The sequence below is a fragment of the Melospiza georgiana genome, chromosome 2 (genome assembly GCF_028018845.1).
Source record: "Melospiza georgiana isolate bMelGeo1 chromosome 2, bMelGeo1.pri, whole genome shotgun sequence".
NCBI classification, from domain to species: domain Eukaryota; kingdom Metazoa; phylum Chordata; class Aves; order Passeriformes; family Passerellidae; genus Melospiza; species Melospiza georgiana.
In genome coordinates this window covers 24,941,465-24,960,891 of record NC_080431.1, presented here as the reverse complement: position 1 = coordinate 24,960,891, position 19,427 = coordinate 24,941,465, and the positions used below count along the sequence as shown (strand labels likewise).

Sequence of the window (19,427 nt, the reverse complement as noted above, 5' to 3'; positions counted from 1 at the left end):
TAGGGTAAACTTAAATGAATGAGTGCCCTGTGAGTATAAGGAGGTAACTACCATGACTAGTTCAAACTTAATGAATGAAAACCCTAATTTAGGTCAACACCATTCTTAAAGAATATTTAACTAATTAGATGGGCTTGTAGCAAAATATTCTGTAGATCTTAAGTGAATCTTTTTGCTGCAGACTTAGTATTCTGTTTTTCTTTTCTCCCTCCAAAGATATCACTTCAATTTTTCAAAATTATTCAGCTCAAGGTCAAAAAACACTGTTTTTACAGAGAAGACACCACTACTGAAGGTTTCCTCAGAGGAAAATGGGTGAGTTACTTTCATTTTTCTCAAAATATTTTTTTTCTAAGTTCTCTTCTATTTAGTTGCATATGGTTCTTTTTTATATCCTAACACCAAACCTGCTGGGAAATAAAGGGAATAGCTGGGACTGTAAGCCGAGAATTACTCTGGAGGACCTTGGTAGCAGAGAAGGGGCTGAAAAAAGGGAAAGATGTAAGGTGTGAGGTCAGGGTCATTAGAGAGCCCTAAGCATAGACAGCTGTAGGTTCTGTGCTCTTATTTCCTCCATTACTCTTACATAAGTGCACTGAAAGACACAGCAGAACTATACGGAAGGTCCTCGCGATGGAGCTTGCACACCAGATCCTGAAATACATCTGCCTGGTGTGTCAGAGAACTTGTACTCTCAGGTGCACCTAAATGTCATGGGTCTTTGCTCTTGATCCCCAGTCTACTTAACTGTGTCACCAAGGGAACCTTGGTCTGTACTGAATAAATATTTTTCTATGAAATTTTCCATAAAAATCTCTCAGAGTGAATGTAAGGTTCTGCAAGGCCAGTTGCATCTACTACCTGTTGAAATAAAACCCTGTTTTGTCTTATTATGTTTACTGAAAATGTGTGACAGGTTGCAGTGTATGGCTCTTCATAATCCAGATTTTACCACAGATGATGATTCATGGGACAACAGCTCTGCAGAATTTGAGCAAAGGTTTCAACTGGAAAGTGAAATGACAAGTTTTCCCAGATCTGCTTCTTCTGAGAAATATGAAATATTGGACAACCTTCATGTCAAGTTCAATTTATCAAAGATGAGGTCTGAATTCAAGCATTATTTTTTAAAATTTCTGCATGTATTTGTTTTTACACATAGATATCTAGAAAATTATTTTATGTAAATTAATAGAATAGGATTCCGTATTTAGACTGTATGTAGTTTGAAACTGATTATGGACTCTCCATAATGATTAATAGCCCCTTCTTCTAAGAAGAATCAATCATTCACCTATTCTAAATTTGCAATTCAATACCTTCTGTATTGCTTTTAATATTTATTTTTAACCATTTTTTAAAATACCTGTAGTTGATTCCACAGCATTTTTTTCTTCAGCGTTTTGTTGCTTCACTTTAATTAAAATATGTGTGTAAAAGTTCTTCTGTAGTCATTACAGTAGCTTTTCACATATGCACAAAGCAAAATATAACTGAGCATTTTTCCACCTTGGACAACATTAATATACTTCATTCTTTACCCCAAAGTAGTCATTTAGGGCTATGGCTGGAGGAAATTGAACCTGTTAATATATATAAAGATAGCAATATGATAAGAGCATAACTTCAGATTTTCTTGGGACATTTTTGCTGGGGATTTAACTAGCAGAACCTTTAATCTTGGATACTAATTCCCTCTGCCCACTCTTGAGGTTCAATGCTTCTTCTAGTTTGTTTTGGTGTCTGTAAGGTAGCTCTGCAGGGTTTTCATGGAGCCCAGCACTGCAGGTCCACATCTCCTTGTTGATCTGCTGCACCTTTCCAGCAGAATGTCAGTGCGTCTTTTCCCAATCTGTATGTTGTTTTAGCTTATCTCTTCACAATTGTTTTCTTCTCACTGTGCATATGGTTTTGTGCTCTCCCACTCTGCTGCTGAGCAAATGGAGCAAGAGAATTCCAATGACTGCAATTAGTGCAATGTGAGCACGTGCAAAGAAGGTTGGCAGGTGTTTTTCTTCACATTTGTGGTAGATTTCCCTGGTGTTTGATGGAACAAAGGTATCAATTGGGAGTGTGAAATCCATTGTTTCCAGTACAGCATAGATTTATAATCTGGAGGGGAGCAAGTTTTTCTGGCAGAAGTTCCCTTGAAATATTTTCACTGCTATAGTGCAGGCTGTTCATATGGGATCAGCGCCTTGGCTGTTGTAAATTAGCACAGCGCTGCTGAGATAACAAATGATGCTAAACTGCCCAACACCATATGCAGATCAGATCAAAAATCATTTGGCTCAGAAGAGAGGGTGAAATTCTTCATACATTTATACTCTATGCATTTCCAACTGAAGTCAGATAGGATTGTACTGGAGGCATATATCAGCACAGGATTTGGCACAGGGCTTGTACTTGCATCACTGTGCCAGATTAGCACTGTAGGAAGAGACAGATTGTGAACCACGGGTGAGTCCAAAGCTGATCATGTCTCAAATGTAAGCTGCTAAAAATGCTGCTTCCCTAATACAAAATGTCATGAAAACAAACAGACGGGAGGAAAAGACCCTTCTAAATGCTGTCTTTATTAAAACCATTTCCAAAACCTTGTTTTTATTATATCTTGCCAGCTCCTTTGGATGAGTTTCTGTTATTTACAAACAACTGGTTACTAATTTATAAATGCTTAATTAATATTTTATTTCACTTGTGTCTTAAAATCAAAAGGTTTTTAATAATACTTTATTATCATAAATTGTAAGTCCAAAATGAAAACAAAAAATATCAAGTATATAAAAATTAAACTAGTCTGGATTAAAATTTATTAATTCATAGCCTAATAAATTCTCAAAATTCCAGAAGGAAACTGTAATGTAAAGATGGACAGAATTGACCAGCAGGATAGAGGATCTATGACTAAACTGTCACCATTTTCCATAAATCACATAATACCAAAAAACGTTATCAGTGATGAAGTGCTAATAAATGGCTTGTGTCATCATTCCTTTCTTTTCATGCCTGTATTACTTTCTTCCTCTCTCTGCCCTCAGTAGATCAGGGCTACTTGGAATTTCTAGAAGAAACCACCTAACTGGCTTCCTCTTCCTCCTTCTCTAGATTTTCACACTGTGCAAAGTTTGGGTAAAGTTTTACCACTTGTATTAAATAGGGGACTTTAGCCCCTTTGTACCAGTTTGTGACAAGACATTTTTATTAGCGGCTGGTTTTTATTTTCTGCTGTTTGGACTATTCTAGAGAGGGGGGAAACTTTGGAAAACAGTGTTTTTGAAAAATTGGTCTCCAGTAATTTCTGTTGCTTTTTGTCAATGAATTGATTTAGGGACTTATTTCCAATGTGATTAAAAATTATTTCTAACATTCTTCAGACTATTCTGATTTAATATTTTGTCCTGTTGCATCTGTCAATGCAGCTTTTTATTGCACTCTTTGTTTTTCAACTAATTATCCTGTAACTTGAAATGTTTTCCTTCTTGCTTGTCATCAGGTTTAAATCAAGCCCTGCATTTGTCATTCTGTCAGAAAACCAGGGCTGGAATGTTTACTTGAAAAAAAACCAAACAGAATAAGAATATTGATGCTTTCAAAATGAAAATATCTAACGAGGTCAAACCTACACAAAGGCTTCTGTAAATTAAGGCATCAGTATAACATATTGATGGACAGTCAGAAAATTTTTAGTTGAGTTGTCTTTTCAGTAAGATTAAAAAATGGTGATTTAAAATGTTAAATCTTAAGATTTCTTTCTCATGACCATGCATCTTCAATATCCACATTTTAATTTAGAGTTATTCTTGCCTAACCCACTCAGTAGTAAGCTTGAACAATTCAGAATGTTTTGTGGCATCTCATTTCCGGAACAGGGCATTCCTTCAATGGGCACAGGCATGCTGTGGGAAAAAAAAATCAGTTTTGTTAGTAGATGTATGCTCATGAAGTATATGTGGTTTTAAAAGATACTGCTAAACCCAGAAGATTCTTACATCTTGTTCCTGTCTTCAAACTGCATTTCCAAATACTTTTCAGGGTGTGTATTATAAGTCCAGTTTTGAGGAATTCTCTCTTGACACCATCTGTCTATGCAACAACCTGTGTTTCCAGCACAGCCATGCCACCTCCCTGTGATAGCAGTGCTCCTTCGCCTCTCTGGGAGAGACAAGAATCACCTGAGGGGGATTAGGGTCTCCCAGGGGCCAGCAGCACTTGTGGACAAGTGGTTCCAGCATCCAGCACCAGCTCATTCTGCAGCCTTCCCTTAGATTTTCCAAGGGACAAATCCTCCTTCCTGTCCACTGAGATCCATTTGTGAACAGAGCCGGTGCAGGAGCCCTGATGGTCACCAAGGCTTCCTAAACCCTTGCTGACCTTGCTTTGTGGCGTCTGCACTCTGATGTGATGTACTATCACCCCTAAGTGCTTACCATGGTGTTTCTGAAATGTCAGAGCTGTTAAGAGAATAGGAAAGGTTGTTCTTAAACTAACCAGATAGTAAATACGTGTTTCCTTGTGTTTCAGATGCTGTCTCAAATTCCTGAAAGTTTCAGGCCTCTTTATCTTCGTAGTTGTCTGCTCTGTAAGTATTGAATTTTTAGTCTTCCCCTGGCCCCCATTTCTTTAGAATTAGTTCAAAATGAGCTATGATATTTTCTCTTAGAACACAGAAAATGTCTTGAGGCAAAAACTGACAATACTGTACAGGGCTTCATGCCTAGTCATAGTCCTATTTGGTGCACTTGTCACCTCTCGGGACCATGTGATTGGGTAAGCAGTTGGTTTGGAGGAAGAAGCAGCTTAAGCCCAAATTTTTAGGTCCCTTAAGGATGCTTTTTGAATTCAGGATGTATCTTTTGATCCTGACACCTGAAGAATGCTCACAGGGAAAGCTATGCTTGGGAGGATGCTGCAGCAATGACAGCGCTTCACAGTGTCAAAGGCAGAAGCTGATGGGGAGATTGGCATCTCCTTCAGGTGGCCAAAGTGCTGCCCTCCCTTAGGAAAATCTTCAAATTCAGCAAAATCTTCAACTGAAAGTCTAGAGAAAAATTTTAAAAAGCTGGAGTTTATTTTTTAGTGGCTGTGAGGAATTCCTTTTGGGGTAGCAGGGCTTCTGTGCCAGGAAGAGAATAGATGACACTCTGCATTTCCCCAGGTATGGGTGCTGCTCTCCAGACAGATCCTGAAGGTTGACCTAAGAGACATTTTGAAAAAGTGCATAAAATATGGGACTTTGGCTGTAAATTAACTGGAGGAATATTGCTTACCCTTGTTAAGTATCCCAGAGATGCTTTTCAACTGTGGTGGAATTATACTTAAAAATACGGAAACAATCTCACAACTGAATGTGCCAAGAGTCTTTTTAAAGTATTTCAGATAAGTTTAGCAGGTCTTTGGCAGTTTTTGTGTTACTAATGAATGTTTATTCTTTATCCTTGCCCTAGATTTTATTTGGCATTTATCCAGATCAAGGTACGCCCTGGCAGATGTTGGCTGTATCGCCTCTGGAAAGCTTCTGTATCCTTCTTTCATTGGAAAAAAAAGGGATCTGACGTTTCATTGATAAAGCAGTTGAAAGGATGTGTGTTTCCTCTCTTGCACCCTGAGAGGACAGGATGATCTCAGAGCCTTGGCTGCATTTGGAATGGTCCTTGCCACTGGCCCGAGTACTCCCTCTCCAAGTTGTACTGACTGGCACTTGTCAGGCCAAGCAACTGTTTAGAAGAAGAAGCAACAGAACTACACCAAATAAAAATTAGTCATCATAGGTCAATGCAGATCTGAATGTGAAAAGTCTTTGAGGCTTCAACATCCAGTTAGTAAACAAACAAAAAATTTTGTAAATTAGTTACATTTATTCTTCCCACTATATTTCTAGTTAAATCAGTCTGATATGAAATCTTCTTGGCTCTTATTTCACAAGTGTTAAAAGAAGATGCACCTATAGATACGTTTCACAAGCTCCTGCAAGGTCCCTTGTTTTGAAAAGGTGCAGTAGGTTTTCATTTTTGAGATGCTCTGTTCTTCTATATAACTGGTCAGCTCCATAGCTTTGGGCAGGGACAGTCCATTTTAAATAGATTAATAGATTTAATTATTAGCATTCTCACTGTCACCAATAATGACACTATATAATGCACTAATTAGTAGGGTAAATGAGGAAGAAAATGTTAGTGCTTTAGGGCAGTTTATAATTAAAAGTTGAGATTGCTTTTTGAAGGGAAGCAAATGGACTTTTAGTAGGACAAATGACAACTTCAGCTGTAAACTCCCATCAATATCCTGTTCATATCAGTGTTTTTGGTCCCTCTTGAAACTGTTGTTAAAAGTTCCTATGGGGGTGTAGTGTTGAACAGCACCACAGCTGTCACAGCCTTATCTGCCAAGAGAATGAATTCAAAGAGGGTCTTTGAGCTGAAGTTTTAGTCAACTGTCGTAGCATAAATTGAAGATTTCCTCTCTTTTCAGATTTGGGTTGGACCCATAGCTGTTGCATTGTACAAATCAGCTCTGCAACCAAATATTCCCTTTGTTTCAGGGAGCTGCATTTGGGACTGGGATTTTAGACAAAGAGATGTTCCTGAATTTTGCATTTTACCTATCATGTCAGGACACTTTGAGACAAATAGCTGTCAGACAGTCAGAATATAGCATTTCCATGTCTTACCTGAAAAACCCAAAGCTAGAGCTTTTTAGTTTGTGTAATGTGTCTTGAAAACTAGGTATTCTGTCTACTGTCTGATGTCAGTGAGCTGGGGAAAAGTGAAAGGCAAGCAATCCAGGAAAGCCAAGCTTCTTTTTCAAGATGATGTAGTAATTCGAGTAGAAGAATCAAGGAGAAAGATTGCCTTTCTAAAAGAGTTTTGTAAAAGGCACCAGCCACCCTGAATATTGTCTTACTGTCACTGGCAGTCTCCATTTGCTCAGCAGTAAGTTCATGTGGTTGCCTTCCACTTTATTGCCTAGTGAAAAAAGGATTCCCCTTCTTGGCTAGTCCTAAGTAATGTTAACCATTCAGCCAGCAGTGCTGAAGATGCAATTTCTGCTGGCTGACAGATTGCAGTTCTCCCAATAGACACTATGGGCTACTCTCTGAATGACCACAAGATTTTAATGGTAGGTTTGCAGGTGTGCTGCAGCAGTCCTTGCCACAAAGCCCTTGGAGGTTATCATATGAGACTTCGGGTGGAAAATCAGTATCTTAGCTCATATGATGCCAAAATTGCAAATGAGCAAACTTTACCTCTTGCTTCTGCCTCAAAAGCTGTTTAGAAGTATTGAATAGGTATTAACCACTTTTCTTTTCTTTTTTTTTTTTTTTTAACTCCTTCCTCACAGATCTGTTTATTTCCAGCAATGCCCAAGCACACTGTTGTGAGTGTGTGCTCACATATGCAATGTATCTCCATACACTCAAAAAGACAAAACAAAGTGTGAAATATTTTTAAAAAGCAAACTGAGTGATTACTTTTGGAGTTCATGTCCTTTGTCATCGTAGTGTTGCCCGGATTTTTTTGGTTTTTTCTGCCATGCCCATGAAATCTCAGGTTTGCTTAGGGGCAGGGCTTTCCTTCTCTGGTGCTTGGAGAGGCCTTCAATGGCTGGTGTGGAGGTGACCTGCTTTTCGGATGAGATCTCTGGTTGTGTTGCTATACCTGTATCTCTGGTTTGGTTTTACTCCAGCAGTTTTTCTCCCCATTACCTTCTTTATTATTAGCAGACATGTATCTCCCATGGCTTTGTCCATCCCCATGGGTACAAATCTGGCATGTAACACAGAGGTGTGCTGGCTGCAGATTCTGGAAACAACATCTTGCCCCCTGTGAATTAATAGAAGCTTTCTGAGTCTGTAATTTTGTTTGTGATTGGTTTGGTTTTTTTGTTTAAATACTGATTTCCGTATAGGCACCAGGCACAAATTCAATGATTTTAGTATAGCTTTTATTGGTAATGTCTTTCTTTGAACATAAATTCTTGGGATTTATTAGTTTTTAAATTCTAACAGTCAGCTCTATAATACCAGAAAGAAGGAAGTTTATACTGAAGCCTGACTTGAGGACCCTTTCTGCAGGAAGCAAGATTCAATGTCACTGTTGATGTAAAATGTGTGAAGCATTTTCAGATCTTTTGTTCAAAGGCTGTATGTTAAGGGGAGAACATCTTTAGTCATTAAGATGATAGAAGAAGAGATATAGAGTCTGAATAAATTTCAGCATTTCTTTGTTTAATTACATGTACCTATTACATGTAATACCTATTACATATATTTTCAGACTTGAAAATTTTTCTGAAGTACTAAATATACTTTGTGTTCATTCTTTTGTTTCTAATAACTACTGCCCTGATCTAAGCAAATTTTAAGCTTTTGTCCAGCAGTAGGGAATGGACAACTGGAGCAGAACTAGACACTCACTTTTTGAATTGAACTAGATTTTATGAAATTAAAAAGTCATTGAGATTCATCATGCTTTTAAGGAATAATGCAAACTGAGAAATGTCTGTCTCCCTGATACAGTGCCTTCTTTCTTTCTTTGTATCTCATACAGTTATAGCTATTTCTACACTTCTCAATAGTAGAAATATTTTATTTTTCAAGAAATGGTAAGTCTTCAGCTCATTTCAGTGCGATGGATCTCACACCTACCTCACTGAAGTGTGAATTTCTGTCTTTACTCTGCCCCTCAGTAGTAACCTTTTCTTCCCTCTCAACATTTGTACTTGCAGCCAGTCATGTTATAGGTGAGGAAAAGTTAGATCAGTGTGAGCAAGGCAATTTCATTTTGCTTTTTCGGACTGATTGTCAGAAATTACCTGGAGAGTGGGCTGTAAATTCTTCCCGAGTCTGGCCAAGGATGTTACATTTTTGTAAATATGTTTTAAAGTCCTTCAGTCCTGACCTGACTATCTTATTGTTTAGGTGTTTGATATCTCCCCAGTTAAATTTTTTGAGCAAAGGATGACATTTTGAAAATTATATATTTTCACCGCACCCAGCATAGAGAGTTTTTATACTCACTTGCTCTTTATGTTCAAAATAAAACTCAATAATAAAAGTACATAACCTGAAGTCACATCTGAATGTGTATCTGCTTATTCCAAATCAGACAAAACCATAGATACCAAACTGACTAGACAGGGGCCATTCTCATGGCTGCATTTCTATTCTTTCCATGAAAGATTTTATCACTTCCAGTCCAGAATTAAGATCTCAAATTTAGAAAGTAGAAGATGTATATAAATAGTAAAAATATGTTACATTTTAAATCATAGGCTAGATTTTTCTTTTCTTTGGATTCAGTGGAACTATTTAGAACAATTCCGTATGTGGATGAGGAGTCTCTGGACAAGCAGACTTAAGACTCCTTATTATCAAATTCCTTGCTGAATTTGTATGAGTTTGAGTGATTTCTTAATGAATTTGTGTTATTGGTGCAACTGTTGGAGCAAGGAAAGGTCACTAGAAAACTTGCAATCATGCCATGACCATTAGTGACATGGAAAAGAATATTTCCCGCTCCCTGTGCAAAAGGTGTATATATAGAAAGAAGGATTGTAAAGCAAGGAATATAGTTATATTTAGCAGAATTTTCAGCTTCCTTGAAGGTTCTTCTCCAGGGAGCATAAATTGATGTAATTAATTACAAAACCTCTCTAATCCCTTTAATTCTTTTCCCCCTTTGAATATTTTCTTATTTTGTAACTCTAGTTCTGTGCTGGCAGACTCTCCTCCATAATTTTTCCTTGCAGAAAGCATTCAAAAATTGCTTCTGTTTTCAATGTTGTTGGAAATGTAGTAAGCATTTAGGCCTGCAGGCAATGTTCAAGCTGTTAAATAGATGGATGAAGACCAGGACCACGTGCAGAGGCAGCCAAGAAACAGAACCTCAAGACACAATTGATAAAATGCTGTAGAAATTAGTTTGTTACAGAACTTCTCAAACTGATGGAGCAGAGAGAAAGGATGTATCCACTGTAGACAATAATGGATCTGGATTACTCGCACTCCAAAAAGGAGGAAAATAAAAAGTTCATAGAGCATTCATCAGATGGGGAAGCCAATAGGGACAGAGAAGTGTGTGGTTTAACTTATGTTATGAAGAGATAATGTAGAAAAATACTCACCAGAGATGAGAACAGGGATAGGAAATGAAAAAAAGAAAAGCACAAATAGTAATACAGAAATAACACCAGTTAAGGACAATGCAAATATGGACACTGAGATCCAGGGAAAAGGCCTTCTTTAAAATGGTGATATCCTAGAGAAACTAGCATAAGTGACCTGGTGATAAATCAGGATAAATGATGTATAACTACCTCAGAAACTTGAAAAGTAACGCATAGACATAGCATTCTCAAGGTCCATTCTACAGTATGCAGAAAAGGATATACAAATATTAAAGAAAGCATAAAGTCAGCCATCTGTGTGCAAATATAACAGAGAATCTCTGTCAAACAGGGCTTTTTGGCTGCCTCTGTACATTTTGAAACAATTACATGATGGAGGGTAGAGCAGGGATTTGGTATTTTGGGGAACTGACTCAGCTACTCCTGAGTTAGTCATCCTAGCCTCTCTTTACAGCTAATAGAGAGAATGGATGTTCCTCGTGAGCAGTTATTCTCATCTTCATGTGGTAGTCCAAAATGAAGCCATGAATTCCATCTTAGAAGCACCCTTTCATCACTGATTTTAGGGAAGCAACCATCAGATGCAGATGTCCAAAGCACAGGAGCAGGAACTGTGGTGAATGAATACCAGTTTAAATGTTCAGCCACTGCATCCCATTCCATCATGTTGTCTACACAGGCCACATAAAAATTAAGTAACATGAGGTGACTGTCCCACACTCCTCAAAACCTCTTCAGAAAACCAGGATCAGGAAGCACAGCTCTTAGTTCAGCTGGGAGCAGCAGACCTGCTCTGGTGCCAGGTATAAATACAGACAGCCACAGTGTAATGCTTCACAGAGCAAACACAAACCCAAATCCCTTGACGGGCTAATTCACAGCGATAATGCGATTTCAAGAATAGAACTATATCAAAATGAAGCGGTTTAGCTGAAGTGAAATAAAAAATATCAGCTCTGTCTGTAAATCTCCCCAGGGAGATTTTTGCTTTAAAGGGGGACACTGGAGGACAAATTACAAAAGAAAAGTTCAGGAAAGGAAAAGCATGCTTAAATTGCAGAATAAAAGGGAATATTAGAAGAAAAAAGAGAGTTTTCCCAAAAGTTGTCCATATGTGAATGATTAAAATTTAGAGGAAATCACATTCTGGCAATTTAAGGGAAACATAAAAACAAGGTAAGGCAGAACAAAAATATCCTGAAGTGCAGCTTGATAAAAAAATATTTTTTTTCATGGAAGCATGTCTGAAGTTTTCTTCTGGTTTATTACGATTCCACCTTTCATAAAGGCTGTGATCTGCTGCAGTGTAACAATGGAATTATGACAGAGTCCCTAAATATTGTTTGGAAAAAGATAACTGATGGGATTTAAGAGCCTCAATGCAGACTGGTGAATGATGTTCTGTTGCACTTGAAATCAAAGGAGAACCTTTCTCCCTTTTTTTTCCTATGGCTCTTTATAATGGTTTTATAGGTGCACAGAATGGAATGGAAAAAGTATCCTTATCTGTAGAGGAAAAGAAGAAACGAGCCACTCTTCTTGAAAATAAGGTTTAATTTTAGACATCCTTTCTAATAACTCCTGAATGTGTCATCTAGGTAATTACAGGATTTATTTTAAAAGTATTGCTTAAAAGGAAGCTGCCATAATTATATGCACCTGAAGCTTTTCAAGACCTAAGTGGCTACATGCCTAGTGAAAAACTGACTATTAAAGTTGTCCCAAATTGTGGGGTTAATGACTTCAGGTGAGCAGACCTTTTAGAAGGTTTAATTAATATCTCTAGTTAAAGGTATGGATATAGGTCCTATGGAGACTCCTATTATATATCAACTAGTGACACAGAAAAACTGTGATGCCAAATTGTATTTAAAACTTTCAGAAACAGAAGAGAACTGTTGTCATTTTTGTTTATGTTTGCTAAGGGTTGTGAGTGTAAATTCTTTGGACTGGACTTGGCTCCTGATTTGTTACATGTGAGATAATTTTTTTTATCCTTTCCTGTGTGATTCCTCTGGTGGTATTTGCTCAGCTTGCCTTGCTAAGCAGGGTGACATTCAAGCATGTGATCAAGTCTCATGATTTCAGTGGAACATGTGTGTGAAAAACTAAGGAGTTATTTTTGTTTGTTAGCTTTTTTTTTGATTTGTTGGTTATGCCCTATCTTTCTACCTGTCGCAGACAGGAGCAAAACAATTACAATATTGCTCTATTACAGTTTCAAACAAACTGTGAAGGGTTAAAAATCTTGGGCTTTCCTTATCTCCTCTCCCTCCCACCCACCAAGCCACAAGGATGCTTTTTTCAACCATGCCAGAAGTGGACTATTACAACACTAGGTTTAAAAAGCCCTGAATGTATTGGAACTAATAGAACTAGACTTCCAATGGATTTGTGGATCATGGCTGGCTGATCTTTCAATTATACTAGACTAGGAGTGTAGTTTGACCACATCTTATGTGAGATATCTCAAGAAAAAGAAGCAGATGAGGGAGCTGAGTGTGATACAGTCTGTGAGTACTTCAGCTGAAGGAGGTTGAAAATATCTTTCAGATATTTGTAACATTGTGAGCAAAACTTTGACCAAAAAGCAAATAATCAGACAAAATCCTCTGCAGTTTCTACACTGTTTTCACCAGTACAAGTTCTGTGATGTTTAAATTGCTGAGCTAATGGTGCTGCCTTTCATTAGTACAAGTTCTTACAGAGCCTTACTTCTCTCTCTGTGTATTTTGTATGCTATTTTAAATCTTTGATACATCAGGTAAAAGCACTGGTAATCCCAAAAGTCACTAGGGAAGATAATTGTTCTGAACTTTTAACTCTTATTTTATTAGGAAGCTTGGTCAAAACAGTACTACTTGGTGAGAAAGTAGACATCGGTTTTGTTTTTTTCAAAATTCCTGAAATTTAGCTGAAGAATGTATTTTTTCAACATAAATTGACTAATTTTTTTTTCCTGGAATTTGTACAGCCTACACAGCCTATAGTATTTTTACTGGAAATTTGCACCTTAACAACTTTATTAATAGCTATGAATCTGACTGACTTTCATGATTCTGCTCTGTTAAAGTTAGACATAGGAGGCCCATTTGGGGCACAGGTTGTTGATGAGCAAACAGAGGAATACATTGTTGTACAAATCAGCCAGAGTGAAGACACAGGATCAAGGAGGAGGCACCAGCAGCAGGTGATAGTCTTTAAACTCTCTTTCACTTTTTTTGAGATGTGTTTTATCATTTATTTCTATCACTACTGTGTGGATTAAGTGGCCATGCTTCTTCTTGTTGCAAAGTGTTTCACTTTCAGCATTAGAAAACTTTCTGTAATTAAAGTTGCATTTCCTTTTGCCTTATAAGGCTTCTCTGGGCTTCCTGCTTCAAAATTTTGTTCTCTATATTCAATGCAAAATGTGTTTTGGCATCCTCCCTCTGGAGGACATCCTGGAGGTGTCTATCACTTCATTGATTGAGTATGAGCTTGAGTTAATTTGATTAAACCTGAGCACCCCTAACAAACCTAATCAGGGCGAACTGATTTAGGCTGATTTTATTCCTGACCCACAAAAAGCCACAAAAATTGTCAGAAGAGAGAAAAATAGGAATAAAACCCTGTATCAGAGACATATCACTATCACTGACTTCTGCTAATATTGCTGAATATGACTCTCTTGCAGGTGGTATACAACTGGTCTCTACCCTTAAGTTCAAGAAGAAATCAGCAGATCTTCACAACTAGAACCTTTCAGATACCAAACAGGTTGGCTAAGAGACTGAAAAATGATGCATTTAAGGAGCAGTTTTCATAGACTTGACTAAGATAAAGTTTTAAAAATAATTATCCCTGCATGTTTCAGAAGGGCAGGAAAGGATGACTTCTTGTTGTTCTTTGAAAGGATTTACAAGACTGGTTTGTACTTAATTTCTAAACAATGCTTTTTAGAAGGACACAGTTTGTTTGAAGGTGTTTGAGGAGTTGCTTGCTTTAGTAAAGATGTAACAAGTATATTTATAAATTCTCTATTTAAAAAATGCACAAATAAAACTAAAGGTATTTCATTCCAGGAATAAACAAAACTTCTTTTTCTTTCACCAGAGGCACCATCTTCATAAACATTCAAGCTTTCCTGCAGGAGTCTGGAAGTGTTCCTCTCTCCATGAAGCATCAGTACCTTCATGCAAATATAGAGGCACAAGTAACAGTAGCCTCCATCATCTTAGTAGGTGTCTATGTGCTGATCATATTGGAAGTAAGTCAGTTTTGTACTTGGATTTTATTTTTTTCCTAAGCTGTAAGAGAAGCACAAGAAGAATTTTCAGTCTTGGGCTTTGATATAATTTTAAAATGTGTATTTAACTTCTTCATACACCATGTTGCTAATGATATGAATAAGATACATGTGGGGAAATTGTTCTGCATTGTAAGTGATTCTGCCAAGTTCTTTTCATGTTACAGTGATCTTGTATGTTTTTCTATTAGGGTCTATAAGTTTTCTAATATGTCAACAGAATTACAGTTTTGTTGTGAGAGTAAAAATAGGTGAGAATTGCAAAAGGTGTGGAAAATTTGTTTTTTAGTATTGAAGTATTTTATAAGGTAAAATAAACATATCATTATTTACATTCTCTAAGGTACCTCAAATTATGAACTTAGTGTACTTTCAACAGGTTGAAATGAACGGATAAGTGCCTTTTAGGCATTCTTTAACTGTATTATTTAAAGAGGAAATTGAGCTTGAATTAATATGAATCAAGGGACAGGGAACTTTTAGCATACATTGCAGCAACATTACAAAACCTTGAGGTACTAAATCAAATAAAAATGCATTGCATCACACTAAGAATGGAAACATATCATAGATAACACAGAACTCAAACTGAATTCTTTGAAATGAAAACACTTACTGTTATCTTAAAATGAATTGCAAACGGGGAGGAGCACTTTAAAAAAAAAAATATTTTTAATTCATATGAGATCCACACTGTCAATCCTCTGAGTTGAATCAGGCCTGATTTACATCAGTATGAAACTAAGAAATGAATGAAATCAAGTCTACAAGGTACTCCACAGTACATATGTCCAGCATGCTCATTTTTCTTCCACACCCATTGCATATTTTGAGCTTTTCAGCCCGTTCCCCATTGAAATGGTAAGGCTGTAAAACTTCACCTAATCAAATACCAATAATGGATGCACACAACACAGCAGATGCTTTAGACATTTAGATTATGTTGTTCAGCAATGATTATTTCTTTCTAAACCTAAAAATGCCTCTGTGTACATTGTAAATGAACAAAGAGACATTATAATAAATGTAGAGGGGGATTGGACTAGATTTTTCTATAAGTATGTGTAGGCATGCAGCACAGACCCAAAATAGTCTTAATACTTTTAAATGCAACTTATTTTTTCAAAAAAGCTGAACCAAACAAAATTCCACACCCCTAAACCCCCAACCCCAACTATGCAACCTTTCAGCAGTTGTAAAAACATCAGGTTTTAAATATAAGTAAAGGGGGGGTTTTGTGTTTGCAACCTGAAAATCTGCTTTGGAAAAATTAATGTGGAAAAGGAAATGAAAACTTGAAACTGAAAAGCAGAGCCAAGGAAAGCATTAGTTTTCCTGTTACTTTGAGGGAAAAGACTTAAAACAACTCATGAAATTATTTTTTCTGTGAAAATATCAGGGAAAGATTTCTATTGCTGGCTGAAAAATTATTTCTCCACATTCAAAAGTAGAAATAGATTTTCATAAGTAAACTTTTTTGAAATTTAGAGTGTGGAAAGCTACATGTATATTGCATCATAATGTTAGTTATTTTCTCCATACTATCTATAGAAATGACAAATGCTACAACGAGTCTATGGGTCCCTCGTGGATTTCTTGCAGGCAGCGGATGCTAATATTGTTGGAATATGTAATACTGGCTTCCATCATATTCAGTATTTATAACTTCAATGCCTGAAGTCCTGCTTTCTCAACACATTGCACTCTCTATCCCTTTAGTTGTTATCACTGTTGAAGAAATCAATGTTACTGCGAAACTACCTCTTTAATTTTTTAAAGAGATAGATTTTAACTTTGGTGTTGCTGCTCTCCATCTTTTATCAGTCTTTATTATTTTCCTGCATTTTATTAATTATTATTTGCAATACAGCTTCAAATTCAGTAGACATCCAAACCAGTTTTAGAGCTATATTTTCTTTAAAAATGAAGAAAAAGGAAGCATTTTATATGTTACAAATCACAAGAGCCTCTATTTCCACCAGCACAGCCCTTTTTCCCAAGCATGAATGGTAGATCTTGCCCACAGCCTCCTCAGCCCCACTGTCCTCACGATTTAATCTTTTCTTGCCTTCTCCTCTTGGTCTTTGCTACCTCAGTCACCAGGGACTGTGCAAGAGCTTCTGCTTCCTGCAGATACAGGATGATGGGAGAAGATTGTCAAGTAAGAAGTTCCAGCTGGAAACTGAAGTGCATTTACTGTAAACAGCTGTCTTCTCCAAACTTTGAAGCAGCTGTTTGCCTCCATGTTAGCATCAAATGTCTCAATTAAGCACCCCTCCTAGACAGCGGAGGTCTCAGGATGTGCTCTTCTTCAGAAAACAAGATGTTGAACTTCATTTCTTCAGGCATTGATTTTCAGTGTTGTTCCTTTTGAAACTGATTCCTTGTTATGTATTCATAAAAACCAAATATGTTTCTCATAGAATAAGATGCCCATTTTCCTCTTTAATTTCCAGTGACTTCTAGTTTCAGGCTTAACACAAATATGAATATTCTGTTACTTCACAATTCTGCTACTCTATCTCTGAAATTGTTTATATTGCTTTTAACTCCCTTGATCATGCCTTAGTTTTTTGTTTGGAGTTTATGGGCTATTTTTTTTTTACCTTTATGCAATCATCTGTTCTTTCAGTAGGTGTTAATTCTCTTGAAAATTATTTTCTTCAAATATCAATCTGTTCCCTCTTAGCATTTCAGTCTCCTATTCCCTGCCCTTGTCCCAAAGGAGAAAAACATTCAGCTTCCTGTGGTGCTTCTGCTTTTATCTAATCTATACCATTTTATAGACTTGTTGAAAACCACAAAGTATTTAATTTTGTTCTTGAAAGCATAAACTGCACAGGAAATAAAAAAACTGAATGTTAAAATAGGAAGAAAAAGGAAAGGAAAGGAAAGGAAAGGAAAGGAAAGGAAAGGAAAGGAAAGGAAAGGAAAGGAAAGGAAAGGAAAGGAAAGGAAAGGAAAGGAAAGGAAAGGAAAGGAAAGGAAAGGAAAGGAAAGGAAAGGAAAGGAAAGGAAAGGAAAGGAAAGGGAAAAGGAAAAGGAAAAGTGGCAGGTTAACTTTTGTTGATCTCAGCTCTTCTGTCTGACCCTTCAGGATTACTGTGGAAACACTGGTTAAAATGGGTTACAAGTATGTTTTCACATTGGTCTACAGGGACATCTGGTATAAAAGGTGGATGTACAGAGTTCTACACTGATGTTGCTGTATTAAATCAGTTTACAATGCATTCTCAGACAGGCTTTTTCTATTTTTGATCCTCAAAATGCATATACTCTCTTGACTGTAAACTTGAAAAAAAAATAGAAAATTTAATTTTTATAAACCCCTGCTCCAAACATATTTTTTTTTCAGCCGAATCTATTTGATCCTTTGCCTTGTTTGATTTCCATAATTTCTTCCAGAAAAGCATTTTCCTATGTGACTAAAGTGATTACTTGTAGCTCATTAACTGAATGATGTATCATTTCTGGTCATAAGGCATGGTCAAGGAAAAGCAGTGCAGATAAAATTTCGTTGTTAGCTATCAGTTAGATATTGTTAGATATCAGAGAAATACAGTTAGATACCTTTGCTTTCTCACCTTGTCCCTGTTTTTATCTAGACAAAATGGGATAATATGCTGGTTAAACTAAAGAGAACTCTGTCTGCCCATCCATATCTTATAATATCTGTTAAAATATTAAAGTTTTGCTGGTATGCAAAAAAGTTTTTTTGCATTTATAAAGCTCTTATTTGTAATTATTCACTGCACATTTGCAGCTATGTTGAATCTGCATTAATTAGAAATATGTAAGGAGGAATGCTAGACATCAATTATTAAAGGATAGAGCTCATTAATTGAAATTAATTAATGTGTGCCCTTGTCCAACACTTTCCCCTAATAATATATTTGTTTTGTGTTGTGTGTTAAAATGCAGTGTTAGCTGTTTATGATACTTGAATGAACAGAAGCAAATGTGAAATAATTGCCTTTTAAAAGCTATTTTGTAAAACATTACATTTAATCAGGAGAAAAGGCAAAATAACATTTATTATACAAAGTTAATTTAAAAAATTGAAGAAAAAATAAGATACCAATAGCATGTCAAATAGGAGGAAAGTGTATCAGAAAAAATAACCGAAAAGCAAGTATCAGAAATTCTCTGAGAGTCTCCATAGGACTTATCACAAATGGATTATTTACTTTCATACCCTGTCTTGTAATTAGCACTAAGAAAGATCTTGCCAGAATCTTTTAAGTGGCATTTTAATGATCTGAATCTTGAATGACATTTACATGTCTGTATTTCTTCTTAAAACACAAATAATTGAAAGTGCAAGATCTGGTCTTAAAAGCTTATTTTGTTACTAACATGAAGTATGGACTTATAATCACAATTTAAATTACTTTAATGGAAATGGAATGTGTCAGTTTCTCTCCATATTACTTTTCTATTATTAACTAACTTAAATTATGAATAAACATCCCCTAAGCTTAATTTCTTTGTTTCATATCAGAGTGATTTTTAATAGCATCTAACAACCAGAAATTAGTTCCAGAGAACTAAAATTTTATGTGATTTTAGTCTGACTATTTTTCTGTCATTGCAGGCTGGTTGAACCAGTGTTTACTGGCAGGAAACATTTTTACAACTGGAATAAGGGGTTATTACGGCAGTGTACACTCACACAGTCCAGATTTTTTATCAGAAAAATTATGCTTTAGAGAGAGAATAGGAAAAGAGAAGAGACAGTCCTTGGCTATTATGAAGCATAACACTGAGTGATAGAAATAGGCTAATCTTAAAATATCAGATATTTTTTTCTGATAAGGAAAGTAACAGAAAATGTGACTGATCACAGAAGTGATCAGCTTAGTCAGCATGGCTTCTGACTTCCCACCCATTCTTGTATTGATCTGTCTTTAGATACAGACTGAGAAGAGTGTGGATTAGAATGTTCCCACCTCCAGATATGTCCTCCCAAAAGACTGGTAGCAAAGGAACCGAAGAAAATCCATAGCAGTTA

The 19,427-nt window shown here is 36.5% G+C and overlaps 1 protein-coding gene across 1 annotated transcript in view; it reads left to right on the top strand.

Annotated features, from left to right (window-relative positions):
* The window catches only part of OCA2 (OCA2 melanosomal transmembrane protein), a 158,583-nt gene that overhangs the window by 21,348 nt on the left and 117,808 nt on the right, over positions 1-19,427 (top strand). Inside the window, exons 2-8 of the mRNA XM_058018454.1 lie at positions 217-315; positions 917-1,105; positions 4,525-4,582; positions 5,448-5,520; positions 13,161-13,318; positions 13,805-13,887; positions 14,224-14,377. Of these exons, the coding sequence (XP_057874437.1) occupies positions 217-315; positions 917-1,105; positions 4,525-4,582; positions 5,448-5,520; positions 13,161-13,318; positions 13,805-13,887; positions 14,224-14,377 (814 nt within the window). The remainder of the gene's footprint in view (positions 1-216; positions 316-916; positions 1,106-4,524; positions 4,583-5,447; positions 5,521-13,160; positions 13,319-13,804; positions 13,888-14,223; positions 14,378-19,427) is intronic.